This window comes from Pteropus vampyrus, unplaced genomic scaffold, assembly GCF_000151845.1.
Source record: "Pteropus vampyrus isolate Shadow unplaced genomic scaffold, Pvam_2.0 Scaffold288, whole genome shotgun sequence".
Taxonomy (NCBI): domain Eukaryota; kingdom Metazoa; phylum Chordata; class Mammalia; order Chiroptera; family Pteropodidae; genus Pteropus; species Pteropus vampyrus.
This window is the reverse complement of record NW_011889069.1, coordinates 2,585,391-2,605,901: the sequence shown is the minus strand read 5'-3', so window position 1 is coordinate 2,605,901 and position 20,511 is coordinate 2,585,391. Positions and strand designations below refer to the sequence as shown.

General features: G+C 37.2%; 1 protein-coding gene and 1 pseudogene across 12 annotated transcripts in view; one reads left to right on the top strand and one right to left on the bottom strand.

Annotated features, from left to right (window-relative positions):
• Nucleotides 1-20,511, top strand: part of OPCML (opioid binding protein/cell adhesion molecule like) — a 495,048-nt gene that overhangs the window by 246,003 nt on the left and 228,534 nt on the right. For all 12 annotated transcript variants that reach the window (XM_011376227.2, XM_011376225.2, XM_023521048.1 and 9 more), the window contains one exon: nt 16,595-16,827. In XM_011376227.2, coding sequence (XP_011374529.1) covers nt 16,595-16,827 — 233 coding nt within the window. The remainder of the gene's footprint in view (nt 1-16,594; nt 16,828-20,511) is intronic.
• On the bottom strand, nt 4,689-4,807 carry LOC111729915 (annotated as a pseudogene).

Genomic DNA, 20,511 nt, shown 5'->3' with positions numbered 1-20,511 from the left:
TATAAGCTCCACTGTTTCATTTCTATCATCATCATCATCATCATCATCATCTATTACCATGTTTTGTTTTGTTTTGTTTTAGGAGCCTCAGTTCTTAACCTTGTCCATATTCTCTAAGAACAAGCCAAAAGTGTGAGTAAAACACTTAACTGTTTCTAGTGTAAGGAAGAATGGCACCACTCACAGGGGAATAAAAGCAAGTGATTGTGCAAAATATAAACTTTAAAATGTATAACAGTAAACTTTTTGTTTATAGGTATGAATGATTATAAGTATCAACAGGACAAATACTAATTAGGACTTTTTATTTTCTAAAACTTGACAAGTGAGGGCCTAAAAAAATAAAATCTCTTGGATCTTGAAGGAATGAGATCTAAGACCCCAGACTCTCTCACTCCCCATGTTCATTTACCCTGGCACATGAGAGAGGGTGGAACTCTTGATGAGGGTTTTCAGAATGTCTCCGTATGGCATCCTAAGCATGAAGGAATAACAGTGACACTGAATCTAATAGGAAGCAATGAAGAACCAGAAGTATGTTGTCTCCTTCAGGATGTGTCGTGTCTACCGTCAGAGAGGGATCAAGCCTACTGTAAATGCAGTAGGTGGAGGGTCCTGGAGGAGCTTTATTGGTTTGGAAACAATTCTCACTCTCTAATTACCTCCTGAGGATGGCTGCAGAAAGCAAAGTGGAGGTCTTGCTGAGCTCCTCAGGTGGCTTCGAGTGACTCTGGCGCTACAATAAAATAACAAATATGTTATAAACAGCTTCAGCTTATGGGCAGCTGCACACACAGAGCCTAGAGAGAGATGGAAGTGCCTGATTTAAGCCTCTTCTTTCCAAAATCCCTGACTGCTTTAGTCCTTAATGAGGGGAGGAGATGGGTCTTTGGAAATGCTTTAGATTGAGTATTTATAAGAACCCAGATGCACCAGAACTCTCCCTTACGTATTACTGCCCTGATTCTTCAGTGCACAAGATGAATAATTTACCAAAAATCACATGTAAGTATCTCTTTATTATTCATTACAATGAACTGAGACAGGAGTAATTCTCCACTCTGCTGGACTCCCTGAGGGCTTAACCAGACTGCTTGCTTTCTCATAGTTAATTTGAGTGGAAGGAGACTTTACTCTTTGGACATGTGGCCTAACTAGGACTCATGCTAGTTGAGGAGAACCTGAGAACAGGAGAGTGGGAGGACTGAACCCATTGACAGTAAAGTCAAGTTTGTCAAAACTTGACAGTGTAAAGTCAAGTTTTAAGAACACTGGCGGCAGATCTGTTGGGTGCCAGGTATTGAACAGTTACAAAGGAATTGTCAAAGAATAACAGGAATCATTTGTAGCCAATGTGTGCTTAGGAAGTGCATAATTATTTCAATATTCACCTGGGTAGAACACAATTCAAAAGGTGCGTCCGTTAGCTGAAAAGTGTGAAGTAAATTATACATTTTTCAACCAATCTGAAGGTTTATTTCTTTCTCTTTTCTTTTTAAAAATCTTTCTTTCTCTTACTTCCCTCCCTTTCTATCTCTTTTTATCTCACTCTATAACATTATTTATTTAAAGTCTATGGCAAGGAAACTCAGCCTTCCCACATTATAATGAATAACTGGGTTTTTGTGGCATATCTTCTGAAACACTCTCAGAAACAGATTTCTATGGAAAGACCCTCCTCTATACAGAACACCATAAACTCAGTCTGTGTTTTTTGAGCACTTTCGGAGTACTATTGCATACAATTTCTGCCCCTTACTCAGCAGGTGAGTAAAATGCAGCAGGCCAAAGAAATTCAGGTTGCCTTCAGGTCAGACTTCCTGTTCTTTTGGTTCCCTCTGAGCACTCGAGAAAATTCCAGGAGTGAAGAATATCCTCTTCCTTCCAGACTGACAACAGCTGGCACAGAACTTTAGGTGATATAAATTAAAATCAATGACTCCCTAGGCCTGAACTGGAAACATTTGCAAAAATTTCCTGTGACTTTATTGCCCCCAGAGAATATCTCTCTTTGGGCCTCTCATGGCCCAAGGAAAGATTTTTGCCTGCCTTCTATTTTATTTTTTTAAGGAGAGATAGTTCACATAATCTATATAAAATAAGCCACTATTCTGGAAAAGATGATTGGCTTATTAAAAATATATAACATATATTTTTAAACAGGCAGAGTCGACGTTATACAGAAGTGCTTGTAAGAATGGAAAACACTGGTAAAAGTATCACTTCTCAATTCCTCTTCCATCTGTCCGAGCTCATCCGTCTATTTAATGAGGTTTTTATTTATAAAAACTCAAATAAGGTTTCGTTCAGATGTATAGTCTGTTCAGAATGGCACAAGATGAATCAAGAAAACTTATTGGACTCCCAGGTGACCATGAAGCCACAATCACTTAACACACACAATCACTATTTCTAAACTTGAGAAGTATGATCTATTAGTTGGGATCCAAAGAGGTAGAATCCTAGTTAATTTTCCAAACTTCATAACTAATGTATGTGTAGATTGGAAAATGAACACTAAGAGAAAAGCAGAATTATTATAATGCTTTCAATACCATTATTCTTTAGTTTTGAGTAATTATAGAAATATAATAACAAACATGTATTGATTACAGTGTCAGAAATTTGATAATAGTATTAAAATGATTGTTTCTTTAATAGTCTCCACAATCTATGCTTTTTTTAAAATATGATTTCCATTTATAAATGAGAAAACTGATGCACACAAAGGGTCAAGAGTTTATAAATTACAAACCTGTGACTCATTAAAGTATTTATTCTCTTAAGTAGTATATTACACAAAATTTCTGTAATAGGATAAAGGCTAATGAATTTTCGGCATATTTTTTGGTTTCAAAAATAAATCAGTCTATTCGCAGTTTCTGATAAGTTTCACCTGAACCCAAAAGAAGACAGCTTTTTATATACACTGATCCAGAGAAAGAATGACCTTTGAGGTTTTGCCTGTCTTTGGGATTCCATGATCCCTTACATTATATGTGGGAAGGTATTTGCAGGGAAATCCGTGGGCTGTAATTTCTGCACTGCCAGACTCTTTGCTCCCACGATACTCATGCTGGGAGCCTGTGGCTGACTTGCTCCATTTCTCAAAAAGATATCAAGCTCCCCAGACTCTCTGCTTTTAATTTAAAATTTTAATATATACTTTTCCATGGATGATACTGAGACAGACATGGCCATGAGTAAATATGTCAAGATAATCTATTGAATGGAATTAAAATGATGTGTGCTTAGGAAACATTTTAATTTCATCTCGCTCACTTTTTTGCCAACTATAATGAACAAATTGGGAGGCTGAGTTTTAAAACTGTGCAGGATGTGGAGGAAGGGACTTCAGAGTGGGAGCCAGTGGCAAATAAATAATGTGAATTATTCTGGGTGGCTTTGCAAGGCATCCCTGAGTAGCCAAAGGGCAGGTTCTGAAACAGCTATCTAGGACAGGTAGGCAGGTGAAAGCAAAAGCCCTCCTTGCCTTTTACAACTCCTTATGGAGTTCTGCACCATTGTTGAGGTCCAGAGAGGCAAGGAATATGTGGCAGGAAGATAGGAAAGGAGATATTTTTATCATTCTTAACATAAAAGACACTTTTCCTCTTTACCCAAGGGTTTATTGCTTCTGAAATGGTTTTGCTTATGCTGTAGCACTGTCTTTTAAGACAACGTCACAAAAGAAGAAAATGGAAGAAAAGGAGACATCTCAAAGCCACACAGTGATTCCAGATATGAACTGGCTATCTGCACACGACTTGCCCAGTTCTGTGGAGAGACCCTTTGCTAAAATCTGTGCTTGTTCTTCATCTACCCTAAAATGTACCCTTCCCATTGCCTCGGAAAAACACTTTTACCAGCTACTGGTGTCTCCTTGGGTTGAGAACGAGGCTCTTAGATTAATTTTCACTTTTGCTTAGCATCCTGCAGTATATGTAATTTCTTAAAGAAATTGAATGTTCTTCTCTAAAGGTCACACCTAAAGTAATCCATTCAATTGTGATCTTACCCGCATCATCCCAATACTTTTAATCTCTTTGGTACTTAAACAGTTTTCATTTGGTTTCAGTAATGTCTCAGTCAGCTTGAGAATGGAATAGTCTGGGTCTCTGGTTCTTCTAAATTGAGGGTTGTCCTTTTTACACAGTGAAGCTGCCCAAGACAAAGACAGTATTGCATAAGCTATCGGGGCCTGCAGGCCTACTGCATTCTCTTTCAGGTACACACAATTGTATTGATTGATCTCTCAATTATGTATTTTTAGAAATACAGCATTTTACCAACCACTGGTCATCAATCTAGAAACTGTCCCATCAACCATCATGTCAACACATTGTGAATGAGACCTGATAAAAATACAAAGTTAAAGTTTTCTCAATGGCTTTAGCTGAGAAAATCAACCTTAGAGGGAAATGAAATCCTACTGCAAAACTCTACATTGGTTAAATACAAAATACTTCTGAAAAGCAAGAAATTTGGTAGAAAAAAATCTCATTAGAAGTGAAATAATCTATAGGTAAACTGGAAAAACACTGGATTGATTTGCTAGGTAATACTTAAAATATAAATTTCATGTTATTTCTTTTCTTTTAGGCAAGGCAACCCTTAGTTGACCTCACAGATTGCAAGGACCTTGTCAGCTTACAATCTCTTATTATTATATATTTTTTAATATTTTACACCTACAGCACCTGGTCTTCCTAGGTAGTCTCCCACCCAAAAACTAACCAGGACCAACCCTACTTAGCTTCCGAGATCAGACGGAATTGGGTTTGTTAAGGGTAGCATGACCATAGACTCGTGTTATTTCTGATCTATTAGCCAGCAATATAATCCATCTTGATATGGGCTCAAACAACCCTAAATCAAATCTCATTCCTTATAGATTTGAAAATACATACAGAGAAGACTTCAGAACTCCTTGGAAAATGATAAGCAAATATATTCAATATCACTTAGTTAAACTAACATATACTTCCAAATAACAGAGGTTGATATTTGTTCCAAGTGAAGCAAAACAGCTCTCTGACAATAGTAATAAAGCAGGCGCTGTTTAAAGAATGTTTATTATTTGCCAGGTGCAGTTCTGACTCTCGTACTGAATTACTTCATTCAGCCTCATAATAACATGGAATAACACTAGGAAGTAAATGTTTTCATCCTACTTCACAGATGGGGAAATGGAGGTTCCGAGAAGTTAAACAAAAGGCTTGTTCTAGGGCCATCTGTTATTAAGTACAGAGCCCTTGTCCATCTGATATTAAGGCCTTCTCTTTAGCCCCACAGTATATGGTCTCTATAATATTCAATTTACACGTGTCGTTGAAACTTATAAAGAACTCTTACCTTCCACTATTAGTCTCGATATTGTCAAGATCCATCTAGATGATCCATCTAGCCTCAAAATTAGTGTAATCTCTGGAAAAGGACCATCCTTGCATGGTCAACACATATTTCTACTTTCTTTCACGTAAAGTTTCTTTCATTCCAGCTCATCTGCTCAAGAACATCGTTAAGACTTCCAGTACACAAAACCCACCAGGTTTTCTATCCACCAGCCCCTCCAATTTTCAATTCTCCTTTTATAAATTATTATTTTTAATTCCTCTAATACTTGGCATGTTTTCTCTTGCTCATCTGGCATATTCTAACATTGGATGAACCCACCCGTCCACATTCTCTATGTCTGCAGCTGAGCAGCTGAGCAACTGAGCAATACTGGAGAGGATCCTTAAAGCTAGCAGAGTATCATCACTATAAATCCTTGGCTAGCAGCTACAAACAGGACCTCAGCAGTGCCTGTAACTCCTAGTACAGTTCCCCAATAATTTTGCTCTCATTTTATGCAACAGCTATTTCACTTTTTCTTGCTTCTGCCTTTTCCTTTCTACCACTCTCTCATTCACCTTCAACCAATAACTTTGCCCTATACTTTAGAGAAAATAGAAACCACCACTCAGACCCTTGCTTTCAAGTAGTCAGGTCCACAAACATATCTATGTTTCTATTTTTTTCTTCTTTTATGATACAACAGATGAAACACCTTCCCATCATGTGTTTAAATCTCATATTTCCCCACCTTAACTGTAAAATTTCTCTGTCAGTTATCATCTATCTCTGGTAGGTGAGAGGTGTTCTCATTCAATAAGATTGACCTCATTAGTATATACTTATATCATGGAATGTAAAAAAGACTGATTCTTGTAGTATTCCCAGTTGCATCTCTAGTGACTAAAACTGAGCTACTCAAAGTGCTGTGCCCAACACATTAGCATAATTACAGAGCTTGTTGGAAATGCAGGTCTGTGGTCCCTATCCAAACTAAGTGAATTAACTAGATGAACAGGTAATTTGTGGGCATATGAAAGTTTGAGAAGTCCTGACACCCAGTAGATATTCAGTAAATATTTATAAAATAAATAAGCCCCCAAGTGTTTCCACTGTTAAATAAATAAACAAATAAAAAAAAAATCCTCTGGAGAGCCCAATGCTCTTTTTGACTTTATTTCTCTTTCCACCTTGGCTGCCAACATTCTTGAAAGTGTTGTCATCAACACTCCACTCTCCTTTCATTCCTAACCCTTTTCCTTCACCCTGGCTCCCCACCTCTCCCTTCAGCTACAGACCTTTTTGTTACATGACTACTCTCTCATGTCTACAGGGCTACAATAGTCCCTTCACTAGTTCTTCCACCTCTTGTCCTGCAACAGTTCATCCTCTAAAAGGAGTCCAGCATATTCTTGTGAAAAGTATAATTTAAAACACGGCATGCTTCTCCTTCAACCTATTCGAGGATTCCCTGTTACACCTAGAATAAAATGCAGACTTTTTTATTGTGCACATGTACACCTCCCGAGCCTCATGCAATCTGCTCATTTCCCCGTCTGCCTTGCTTTGGCCACTCTAGCTTCCATTCTGTTCCTTACTTGAGTCAACCTTTGTCCCAGGGGCTATGCATCTGTCCTGTCCTCTATCTTAAATGCTCTCCATAACCAACACATGTACCTGGTGTTCTATCTCAGTTTTCTATCTTAGAATAATTGCTACTTCTTTAGAAAAGCCTGTCTTTAGAGTATGTATCTGAGCAGGGCTTCCCATGCCATACCCTATACATGATAGTCCTAGCGGTCCCCTCAGTTAGTTTGCAATAGTACACAGGTATTCTTGAGATCTGTTGATTGAATACTGCTACAAATACTGCTATAAATCTAAAAATGCCATGAGGGTAGAGACAGTGATTCTCTGTTTAACATCTTATCCCTACAGTCTGGCACTTGGTGAGTGCTTAGTAAATATTTGTTAAATGAATGGGTGAATGTACACTTTTTATTATATCCATGAATGTGATAGGGTATCTTTTAAATGCCCTATTATTCTATCATTCCTCTGAGATCATAATAATTTTGAAGGCAGGCACTGTCTCTTATGATGGCTTTGGTTATGATTTTTATTTTGGCCTAGCCTCTGTCTCCTTGGAACACTAAAGTTATCTACCAAACACATCCTGTGAATTTAGAGTGACTTGGAGTATGAGAAGAAGCCAGTTCAGTCACTCAGTATTTTGTTCAGAGAGCGTTCTTTTGCCTTTTCATCTACCCTTTCTTTTCATGATTATGTTTAGCTACCCTGTGCTTTACCTTCTATGACCGTGATAGGAATTCTCCTCCTCTCTCCTCCCACAGCCATGCAGTTTAACTCCTCTTTTGTGGTCGTAAGCAATTTCCACCTCTTTGCGGAGCCATCTTCTCACATAAATCACTCCCTTCATTTTCCTTCACTGTATCAGGTGCTCTGTTCTGAACTGCCTTCAGCCAGCTGCCTCATTTGGGTGATGAGGTGGTAAAGTTGCTCTCTGTATTCAGGTAGAGCCATGACTGTGCTTGTGGGGACAGGAAGGTCCCGTTGCCTGCTTGAAGACACAATGAGCACTGTTCTGATGGACTCATATATCATTGGTCATGGATGAAACCACAATATATCATCGTCTTGCAGCTGATTTTCTGCTTCAAGTGACACCATTTTCAGGATACCCTACACCTTCATTGATTTTGTTTTAAATACTTTATATCTTCCAGGGCCTTCATCCTGCATGCATAGAATATGTTTTCTCCTTTTCTCTGGATAACACCCATCCCCTCTGCCCTACATTCTTTCTGTGTATTAATGTGACTGTCCACTCCAGCTGCGATTAGTGTGGCACCATCTTCCAGTTAGGAACATTACGCATATGACATGTAAAAGTCAGCCTCTTGCACCACTGAAAGAAATATTCCCTTCTTGGGCCCTCTCTAAATAGCTCTAATCCACCCCCTCCCATTCTTCTACAGAGGTTCTCACATCTATTCTCCATCAATACCTTATCAGCAAATATTAGCTCTAGCAGAGTTATTATTCTTGTTGAAATTTTAACTATCTGAATTATAAAGTTTTCTCTTACATAATTTAGAGTCCTTGGTGATGCTCTAGAGTTGGCTGTATTTATAACTCAGGAAATCATTGAATAGTTAAAGCTTCCCAGGAGAACAGCTTTCTGCAATTTAAAATACCTTGGGAATTGATCTAAAAATATTTCATTTTGGCTTGCCTCCTCTCCTTTCCTTTAAAAAATCCATTTATTATTGGTTTTTGAATTCTCTAAAGTAAGATCTTCCTCCCACTTTTCAAACTGACATTATTAATATATTTTGATACATGTAAGGTTCTTAAATTCGATTACCTTTCAATTTGTGAAAAAAGGCAAAACATAAAACAAAATAAAAATAACAAAAAAAATTAATAATATGGGTAAATTTAAAAAGAATATTTTTTAAAATTCATTTTTAGGTTTTAATATTCAATTCTCTCACCTTTATCAGCATTACTTAAATTGAGGCCCCTTTAGAAGGTCATTTTAAAGGCAGGGGGCAGAGGAGAGCAGAGACAAAGTTTTTACGGATTCCCAGTGGTAACATTATTTTTAAAGTTTTATGTACATAAGGTCATAACACTGTATAAATGCCTTAACCTTTACCTTCATATGACTCAAAAATCAAAAATTGAAAATCATACACATATATAACCACTAACATTAAAATCTACAACATTAATTTAATGGACCAGGTGATGTTTTATTAAAATTAATTTCTAAGTTGCAATGTAAAAATGGTGCTGACTGCTGTAAGAACATCATTGTTGCCTTCAGCCTGTGCCATGCGACAACCAAGTTCTCTTTCCACATTAGTTCATTCCATCTATGAGAATCTTTATGACTACAACGGCCCCTGGCATCACTCAGCTTTCCTTAGCAGGAATGCATTGCTGACAAAGTAAGTCCACTTCTGTATTTTTCTCATTAGCCTGAGGCAATAAAAGAAGTGCTCTTTGATGCCATTGTAATAATAGACACAAATCTGAATACTTAAATCTAATTGTGGTCATGCTGCATCCAGAATATATATATATTATAGTTCTTAAGAGTACTATAGAAATAAAAACACTAAATTAAAAAATACTAGTAGAGAACCTGTGGATCCCATGTGTGTGTAAGTGAGTGTTTATGTGTGTACGTGGATATATATATATAACTTACAGAGAGACACACACACACACACACACACATATATATATATATATATATATATATATATATATATATATATCGCAAAGACATCTACTTCCCCTTATGTGGGCTCCTTCTTTATCAGCTTTATTGATATGTAATTGACATACAGCATTATATATGTGTTTAAGGTATACAATATGTTGATTTAAGGCATTTATTTATTGCAAAATGATTACCACCACAGCATAAGTTTATACCTTCAACACATCACATGATTAGTATTTCTTTTATGTGGCAAAAACATTTAAGATCAATGCTTGTAGCAACTTTCAACTGTGTAATACAATATCTTTAGTTATAATCTTATGTGGATTCTTTCGATGCCAATTTGGAAAACATTACCTTACATCTTTTAATCATTATAAATATGTATTGATCACCTACTAAATGCTAAGTGGACTGCAGATGATGCTGGTGACACAAAATGAAGGCCAGTAACAGGGTTCTTATCCATGTATTTGCAGTCTAAAAAATAAGTGTGTAGATAATTAAATGCGGTATTGTAAATTCTATGAAGTCTCTCTCTCCCTCTCTCTCCCTCTCTTGGACAATTTTATTCATGAAGAGTTTTGAAGATACAGAAAAAAACTTTTTTTCAAATTTCTTGACATGAAAGTGACCTTTGAGTTACCAAATTCAACTTTATCTTTCTGATGGGAATGAACAAGAAACAAAATTTGTTGTCAATTATCCTTGTAAACTCCAAGCTGTATATGAAATATTTAATATTAACATTAGATTACAAAGAGTAAACTTTACAATGATAAGTCTATATTCGAGATTAAACTCTAATACCAATGTCTAGTCATTAACAGAGAGGCCTGAAACATATTTCAGGTATTACCCCAATAACAAGAGTGGAAATCTAAAGGTATTTCCAGTTAACTTTAGTGTCTCAAAATGCCAATTGTCTATTATGTGAACATTAACACCTATAATGTTATCCATATAGGAGAGACCATTTGTAAGGCTGGATTAAGAGACTTGTTCTCTAGCCACCCAGATCATCTAAGTGTTCCTGCAGCTATTTATGTTTGTAAGTGAGATATGAATTTTATTTTTGAGTTAGACATGATTTTCAGATGTACACCGTATTGCACTTAAGATTGGAAAAATTTCGATATCTAGCATGCAAGCCACAGATCATTTTCTGACCACTCTGTCTCAAATATGATCCCAGTCCCCATGGCACAATCCAGTCCTTACTCTGCTTTATTTTTTACTACTTATCATTTTCTGAAACTAATATACTTTTTTACTTATATGATTTAATTGCGTCACTGAACATAGCTTCAAGGAACATGACATTTGTCTGCGCCTATCTCACCATTTTCTGCTCCTGGAACGTTCTCTAGTACACATTAAACACTCATTAAATATCTGTTGTCAGGATGCTTTTTAATTTTATATTTTCAGAGGCAAAATATAGAAATAAAATCAGATGTAACAAACAAAAAAATTAATACTGGCCAATTTCACTTTTTAGGAAGATTGTGTTTTTTGATTAAAATCCAACCTGTCTCTTGTCCGATTTATTTAAGGCAGTGGTTCTCAAATAGTTTGCCCAAGACCAGCAACACTAACTTCACCTGGGAATTTGTTAGAAATGTGGGAGCAGGACTCAGCAATCTGTGTTTTAAAATGCTCTCTAGGAGGTTCAGATGCACACTAAAGTTTGAAAATCACTGCATTAAGGTTTGCATTTCCCTTAACTGTACCTCCTCATCTGAAACAAAACAAAGCAATTCTGTTCCTTCACCTTACATTCTATATTCAGTAGCATTGGAAATGATACTTTGCCAGCAGGATTCCTTTTCTCCAATCTCTTTCAGACATTTCTTTGGTCTTTCTGATTCATATTTTTACCTCCTTTCCTCACACCTAGCTAGCAGTATTTTAAGGTGTACAAAATCACTTTTAAATGTCTTCTATGTTCGCCTAAGCTATTTTATCTCTTATGAGAAAATTAAATTAGTACCATAAATGTACTAATTGGATAGGGCCATCCAACCCTGGTTGGCCTTGTCACTTGGATTCTCAAGCCACAAGCACTTTCTTTTTGAGGTGAATACCACAGCTCTCAAGTGCTGAAATTCTAGCACCAGTCTGCCTGAGTTTGAATTCCCTGCTCTGATAGTACCAGCTGTGGACGTTAGGAATCTGGAATCTCTCTGCTTCAGTTTCCTCATCTGTAAAATGTGGATAATACTAGAGCATATCTCAAAAGGGGATTGAGTGATCTAATATATGGAAAATTTTTAAGCTTTGCTAGGTACAGAATAAGCACTGAGTAATTTTAGACATTACTTGTGATAGAGTTGTAATGAGTTCTCTTATCAAGAATCTGTAAATAGGGTTATCTGGGAATATAAGGATTTTAAATGCCTGAAAGAGTTTTCAAGAAACTCTGAAAAATTAATGGAATGTCAGAAAATTTGACACACTGTTTCTCAACTTTCCTCTTGGATCCCCCTTGTTTAACATCAGAAATCCTTTTCCACGTGCGTCTTGTTAATGAGACTTCAGGACATAGCTATAAACAGCAGGGAAGACCAGGTTTAGAAGAATACTTAAACATTTGTTTAAGTTCTTTCCTAAGCTCTTTTTACTGCCGTTCTGAAAGAAGACACTGAAAGAGCCCTATAGTGATGGAAGAAAGAAAGAAGCATTGATGCTACACACTATACTTTCTTTTGAAGCACAGAAACGTTAAAAGGAAAATAACTGTCCTCAACCAACATCTTCATTCTACCAAGTTTCTTTATCATTTGTTAGGCTTTAGGACTTTACAGACTTGGTGATCCAGCTCTGCCCCATTGAGAGATGCTTTTAATCCAGTTATTCCTCTCTATTTGCCCTCAATGCCCAGTAATGAGGCCCATGTTTGAGAGCAAATAAATTGGGCACTGGTCATCCATCTGGGGTTTGTCTAGCTCTACAAAGTTTTCCATGGACTGTGTGGCCAGGCACTAAGAACGTATTCTAGCCCTTGAAGGTAGATTTGGACTAATGTATTTCAAAATCAGCCCCTGCTAGGCCTCATGGTAATCTGAATTGGTTGCATACATCCAACCTGAAGTTGGAGGCCTTATACAGGGTAATGACAGATTTAAGTAATATATTTTAAGATCTCAAATTTCCTGCCTGAAAAGTATCTGAGATTGAATTGTAACCTTAATTCTCCTTTCTGATTGCTTCCACTTTAGTAATTGTCCAGGAGAGAATCTTTCTTTACTCTCTTTGTTGCATTCACCACTGAGCTATTATCAAACAGAGGATCACTCTTGAAGAAGAGTCCCATCAAAGTGAAACAAGAAATGCTGAAGATCATGGCACATTATTTCATCAGTAATAAATTTATGGCAAAACTTGTGCCATTTCTATTTCGGAATTAGAACTCAAAGAGAAAGAGACATTTTCTGACAGAGGGCAGTGTGATTTGGCACATTAAAATTAATAGTACTTCAATTTTCCTCTCATTTCGGAGTGTATTGGTTTAACCAAGGTGCTTCTAAGTAAAAAAGTAACATATCTTTAATAGTCATTTGATAAGGCCTGGGAAAATATTAGCAGTATACTATCCAGATATTGAGAAATTGAATGAATTTAATACTGTGTTACAATGTAGCCTTTTGCAATTGAGATATTTTCCAATTCATTGCTTTAAAAGAAATTGAAGGAGGAACTAATTGAATTGTCAACTGTAAGATCATTAAAATAATTTTTGAAGCTATATTACTATGTAATTTTTGGCATATATTTTGGAAAAGGTTCAAAGAATTGAGTGGCATTTCTATACAAGATTTTCATTTCCATCTTCTTATTTATGTGAACTAGATTTCTCTTAAAGCAGAAATAGGAATAGAAATAGAATTGATTCTTAGCTCTTTCTCATTCTAGCAGTAATGATATTTATTTTGAAAAGCTTCATCTATCCCACTAATAGCTATATTTCCAGTAAAAGCTTACTTGTTATGTTAATTATTATTTAACAACATATACAATATATTTGTGTTGTTTTATCAATATTATCCTTGTAATGATAACTCATTTTAAAAAATATTATTGCTTAGAGCTTTATGGTTGCAGAACATAAAAGAAAGTTAAGTTTATTTATAAATATTATAACTGATCAATAAAAGATTTTCAAGCGTAAAATATTATATAAGGATAAAATATTGCAGAGGACATATAATAAAAATACGAGTTCAGGACTAAAAGAGGAACGATGCATAATCCATGACTCCTAAAGGATAGCTTGTTTGTGAATGTTGAATATAGATAATCATGAGTAGCAAATCACTATAATTTTTAAATTCCATGAACTATATATATATATATATATATATATATATATATATATATGAATAGTGCGACAGTTTAATTTTAAAATGTGAATATTTTCTACAAAAATGCAGTTTTTGCAACTATAACTTAATTTATGTCAACTTAAAAATGTGAAAGGGGTTATATGACTGACCAAACTAAAATTAAGGATCTTTGTTTGCATGTAGTCACCTAGGTTTGTGAGGTTGCAGGGACTGGAAGATGACTTTCCACTCTGTCCCGATTCATCCTTCATGTCCCAGCCATCTGATTCCTGGAATTGTATAGTCAGAACTTCTTAGGAGTTATTCAAACAGCCATCGTTACAGAAGTTTGCACATTAACCCTTATCTATTATTTACAACTGAGAATTAATGAATGAGTTTATCGTATTTTTTTTTTAAGAATTGTTTCAGAAAATTCAAAGCAGGGAGAGTCCATTAGGGCTTTAATCTTCATAAGCAAAATGGAAAAGTTTCTATAGAAGGAGAAACTTTGTGGAAAGTAAAGCTAGGGTCCCAGGATATGGAGAAAACAACATGACTTCAATTTTTCTTTATACCAATGACACTATTTAGTTGGGAAAGAGTCATTCAATGATACTTGAACTATTAGTATCTTATGGTAAGTGCACTCGGGTCCCAGAAACTCATCTCACTGATATTAGACTTAGCTAGAAACAATTACAAAATGAGATCTTTAACTACTAATGTCCAGGGATGCCCATGGTCAAGTTTAAAATAATAATAAAAAAAAAAGCTTCATAGGAAAATTAGAGTATGGTTCTATTTCAGGTAAAAACAAATCAATACAAACTTTATATACATAAATATATGTCTGTGAGGAGGAGTAAGATGTGGAAAGAGAAGTAATAGGCTGTTACTGAAACAATGACCTCAGGGAACTAAGAGCTGGGTGGGGATGCAATGATTAGCTTGGCCTTTATGCATCTTTGTATTATACTTGTTCACATGTTTAAACATGTTTATTTTACTTTCATAGTTTGAAAAAAACAGTAAGCAAATAATGACAATTTAGAAGAGAAGAATCTCTTTCTGCTATAATTTGAAAGCATCTAAAGCATCTAATTATCACCCCACACCTACCTCATGGCTGCCGGCACTTGCTAAATGATAGGTAGACCTGTACATAAAAGACCTCATTGAAAGACATAATTGGAAGCTAGTATCATTTTACTCTTCTTGCCAAGCAGGGAGAGTATCTTGCTAGATAGACTACATGATATTCCCTTTCAACAAAAGCTGTCATTTTGGTGTTCCAGTATCATTCTGTTCCCCTGACCTTTTAAGCCTATGTCAGGCTGGTCACTTTTCCAAGTGGAAATAACATGCCCAAAATGTGTGTGCTCTCTCCTCCACTGCCAGTGTCTTTGGCATTCTTCCCATCTCCTGCTCCCTATCAGAAGGATCTCTGCTGTCTGTTGAAATGGGATCAGATGTGGTGAGGAATGGCAGTATTCTTCCCCTGTCTCCTCACCTGGAGGCACTGGATTCACATGCCTTGTCCCCAGAAGGCACATCTCCTACCTTCTCTGCTAGCACACCTTGGGGAAGCAGCAGGGCTATAATTGCATCTTCCTATTTGCCCAGATACCCCAACTTAGATTGTGACTAGAGCATTGAGTAGTAGGTGGGCACTACTTTAAACCTTTAACTGTCCCCTTCATTGAAACTCACATTAATAAAGTATTCCCTTTTTAAAAATTTTCCATTTACAGATGTTCCTGGGGCACATATGCAACTTTTCTTCCTAATCAACAAGCATATTTATTTCTGTATTAAACCTGGTATCTGGCAGGTCACATACACCAAAAAGCAAATTCCACTTGCCTCTAATTATTAGTAAGAGTGAGAAGTATGACAGTAGAGGTAAACTTTTCACCTTGATGGTAACCTCGGTGTGACAAAAGCCACATTTTTTCCTCTCAGGAGCTAGGGTGAGGAGTACAGGAGGGAGGAGGAAACTTGCCTGACCATTTTCTTCTTCCCTCTCCCAAAATCTTAAGAGATAGCCATGGCTTCCTCCAAAATTGTTGGCTTTCTAAGGTGAATTTTCCCATTCTATGTTATAAATTGTGATTTGCAGGCATTGGGCAGCTTAGGGGTACACAGAGTTTATCAATACCAGGAAAGTTTGCAGATAAATATGTCCAGTTTTTGACTAACAACAACTTAAGTATTTGCTTTGTGGTTTATCTGTGACCTATTTGAAATACTGATCCACTTTCTCTCTCCTATGCTCCTGGGTCACTTCTCCCACAAGGTGTTAAATGTACTCAAGAAATATAAACTAATTTTTATATAAGCCTGGGGGGGGAAATAAGATGGAAAGCAAATACACAGCAAAGATACTCACGTAATATGTTCCTAAATCAAATAGAAATGTATCATTGGTTCTTCAGGGTGATTCAGGCCACTATTACCCTATATTTAGGAAGTTCCATCAATAATTGATTGTTTTATTTTAGCACTAGGTTAGGTTGTTTCATTTATTCCTTGAAATATAACCACTATATATTTAATATGATCTCTCAACACTTTCTTTCTCCCATCCTCTCCCCTTCTTTCTTCCTTTCTCCCTCCCTCTCTTCCCCATCCCCACTCTTCCTCTCCCTTTCTCCCCCCTAACACCCTGCAGGTGTACCATAGATGACCGAGTCACCCGGGTGGCGTGGCTAAATCGCAGCACCATACTCTATGCTGGGAATGACAAGTGGTCCATAGACCCTCGTGTGATCATCTTGGTCAATACACCAACCCAGTACAGCATCATGATTCAAAACGTGGATGTGTATGACGAGGGCCCGTATACCTGCTCTGTGCAGACAGACAACCACCCTAAAACTTCCCGGGTTCACCTTATAGTGCAAGGTGAGTCACAGCTAGATTTGCAGGTTGGAGTTACTGTCAATGATGGAGGGGAAGCGTAATCTGAGTCTTTGCTTCTATTTGTGTATGAAAACACAAAAAGTCATTTTCCTCCACAGAATCCAAAGATTGAGTGTAAGCCCAGGATTCCTTCCTGTCTGTTGAGTTCTCATCTGAATACTAAATATCATCACAAATTTTCTCTGGTCCTTTGGTTCTTATTAGTAAGTTGTTTGGCATGTGCTGGTTGAAATCTCTTAAGTTACTTAGCATTGTGTAGTTGGGACCAAATATATTTAAAAAATAGATACAGTACCACTCACTGTGCCTTTACATATCTTTCATAGGCTTATTTCGTAATAAAATGTTAATAATACTAATGTGAAATCATGAGACTTGTGATTGTCTTTGTATAGGCAATGGTTGTGCATGTTACGGAAGGGATTCTGAGTGTTCTGTCATTTGGTTCTCCCTGACATTGTTGTTGTGTGGCTGTCTCTCTTCTAGCTTCATAGTGGAGCTGAGATCAAGAGGGAGACTAGTCAAAATGATATTTTCAGGTCTATGTTGGAAATAAATCTATATAATTAAAAAAGGGAGTAGTGAAATCCCTAACTTCCTCTCCTATTCTCCTTTAAATGAAATCTAAATTAGTAGATCACAGGCATAGTATTTAAGTTTTTCAATTCAAATTTCTCTTTGTAGGGAAAAAAATGGGGCTGAAGAAATGTCAGAATCTTAGATATCAATGATTAAATATTAAGAATTAGAAACACATTCAGATGGCAGTTATGAGAATTTGAGAACCATTTTTAAAACAAGGCAGCAATACAAATGAATTTATTTTAAACTGCCCCAACTAACTATGCCCCACCTCAACCCTCACCATCACCACGTAAAGCAATTCCTGTCAGGTATTGAATCGTGGTAACAATGAAGTGCCAAGCAGAGTAGCTCCCATTGTTAAATGTCACATCATTCTTCCACCAAATGAAAGATTTGGGTGGACTTTTCTTAGAGTCTCCTGTGCTGATGTCTTGGGAACCTGAACTGAACTCTCAGAAGTAGTCTCTACATATGATCTACTCTTCAGTAGCTGCCTTTTATCAGATCAGATCTGCAGCACATTCAAAGAATTTTTTTTGTCACTCTGTGATATGTGTATAGCATCCTTTCTTAGCTAATATAAACTCCCTCACTCTTGCTTTTCTAAAAAAATATAGTTTTGCTCATTTCAGTTGGTCTCATGGAGAGTTTGGGTAGGGGTTAGTGTCTCTTCCTGCTTCAGTCACTTGTACAACTCAAGATGGCCATTCTTTTATTTTGGCTAGAGAAGCTCTTGGCTAGCACAACATTCAGGTCTCTGACCCTGTGAGACATGTGCTGGGCCAGAGATCTGTTTCCTGCAGTTTCTACTCCCCAGCAGACCCCGGTGCTCTCATACTGTTTCAAGTCTTGCCTGAGTTCAGCCTCCGAACGCTTTCCTCACCCCCACGCGCTCTCAGACGCCCACATCAGCCTGCCATACGACAGATGCCTGTATGCTCTGCTGTTTCCATTCTCTGCACATGTCCCTCCTAGGGGTATGGCTTGGTGATGATCACTACTTTGGAGATACAAGATGGCCTGCCATCTGGAGATAAAGACAACTGTCATGTCTGATGCTTCTCCTCAGAGGATGGTAAGGCACTCAGTGAGATCAGTCATCTGAGATGAGCTGAAATGCCTGTTGAAAGTTTCTGGGGTGCAGAAAACAAGGGAGCGAGAGTTCTCTTCTCTATGCTGCCTGCCACCTGGCCTTGGTTCCAGAAGAGCTGAAATTCTCAATATTAGAAGTGACGCCTCCATGGCACCCCTGTGGCCTTGACAGCAAAGTTATCTTCAAATTCAGGAAATGCGGCACTGAAATAAAAAAGAACTGTCAGGCACTGTACAAAAACAGACTCAAACAGAACAAGACTATCACTTTGCTGGAAATAAGACAGATTGTGTAAGCATGTCAAAGTCAACACAGGCCATAAAGAGCTAGCAGTGCAGAGCTTCAGGAATAATGTTCTTCATAAGGCACTGAGAGCAATGCCTTGGGTTAGATATGGAAGCCAGTGGTGACTCCCTATGGACCTCATAATTTTGGGTCAGAAAGGGTCTGAGAACAGGCAAGATGCACATCAGTGGAGTCCTCAATTCCAGGGTCAGTTTTTCACAATCTCCCCATTCAGGCAGAAAAACGTGTATAGTTTTGGGCATCAGAGGTGGCCTGTGAAATCCAATTCAAAAGACCGGGGAGGGCAGAGGTGAAGGGGAGAAACTTCTCTTGGAACACCTGGGTCTTTACATTTACTGAGAGGTTATAAGAAGGAGCTCGGGGAGTTGCATTCTCTTCTGTCTCAGTTAGCAATGGAGAGACTTGTTCTTTCTTTAGAGACCAGATGAATTTCCAGTGGTTGGAAGCAGAAACTCCACTGCTCAATTAGAAAGACGTCCAAGAGTCTTCCTTCTTCCCAGCAGCTATCGGCTTTTGTCCAGTCTATAGATTAATTTTTCAGACTTAGTGTTAGTTCACGTTAGATAAAGATAATGAAAGTTTCCTAATCCTCTTAAAGAAGATTTATCTGACTGAGTAGAAAGCTTTTGGAATACAATAAGGCATGTATAAAACTGAGGCCTAATCTTGCCTTTAATTTCAAACTGCTGATGGGTATTGATTTTGCAATGAGAAAAACTCAAAAATTTCCGAGCTGCAACATGTCTGTTAAAAAAAAGTGTTTATTTATCTTCTGTTCATTTGAGAGTGTTAGAATCTCATCACCTCTGCCAACCAAGTGTCATTAGCAGAAGGGAGAACAATCCTATGGGGCCTTGGCTTTGTCACTCCCTGCTCCTGCAATGTGAGGAACTGAAAGATGCTCTGTCACTACCCTCAGAGCCCGTCCTTATTGTTTTATAAGATGGCCTTTGCCACATATCTAATGGAATTAATTTCCAAGTGCTTTCGTTGAAAGGAGAAGTTGCATTTATTAAAATATTGTCACTGATACCCAAGGCACATCTTGACCACTGGGGATAATTTCAAAGCATCATGTGTGACAATGTGAGCTAGACTATGTACTTAGATGTTAAGGAAATCTACTACCATAGTGGAAGTATTTCTATGCAGTCAGATTAGACAGGGTAGGAAAATAAACCTGACAGACCTGTATGGGATGGAGTGAGTAGAGAGAAGCCGGAGGCACAAGGACAAGAAATAAGTTAATCCAATCACCCAACAAGTATGCCAAGAGTGGGCTGTGGATCTACCTGCAGAAATGAAGATGTTTCCTCCAAGAGATATTATCCAAGAAAAATTGAGAGAATTAATTTTAATGCCTTGAAAGAGGAAGAATTAAGAGGATCTCGCCTACATTTTCAAGTTTGGGGAAATGTTAATGGCCTCACTAGTAATTGTGCAGTTAGGATCCTGTGCCACTAGGAAGGAAAGCATTAGGCTTGCTGGGTTTAGGGATAAAGAAAACACAAACATTACACTGATATTTTAGAACTAAGGAACAGATGTGACTCAATACCAGAAGAGGTATATTTGAGACCCATGGTGAATTTGCTAGCTTAAAAGTAGGTGAGTTTCCTGAGATTAACTATTTTTAGAAAACAGCAGAAACCATAATTTATTTATGTCTTCAGTATATAGCA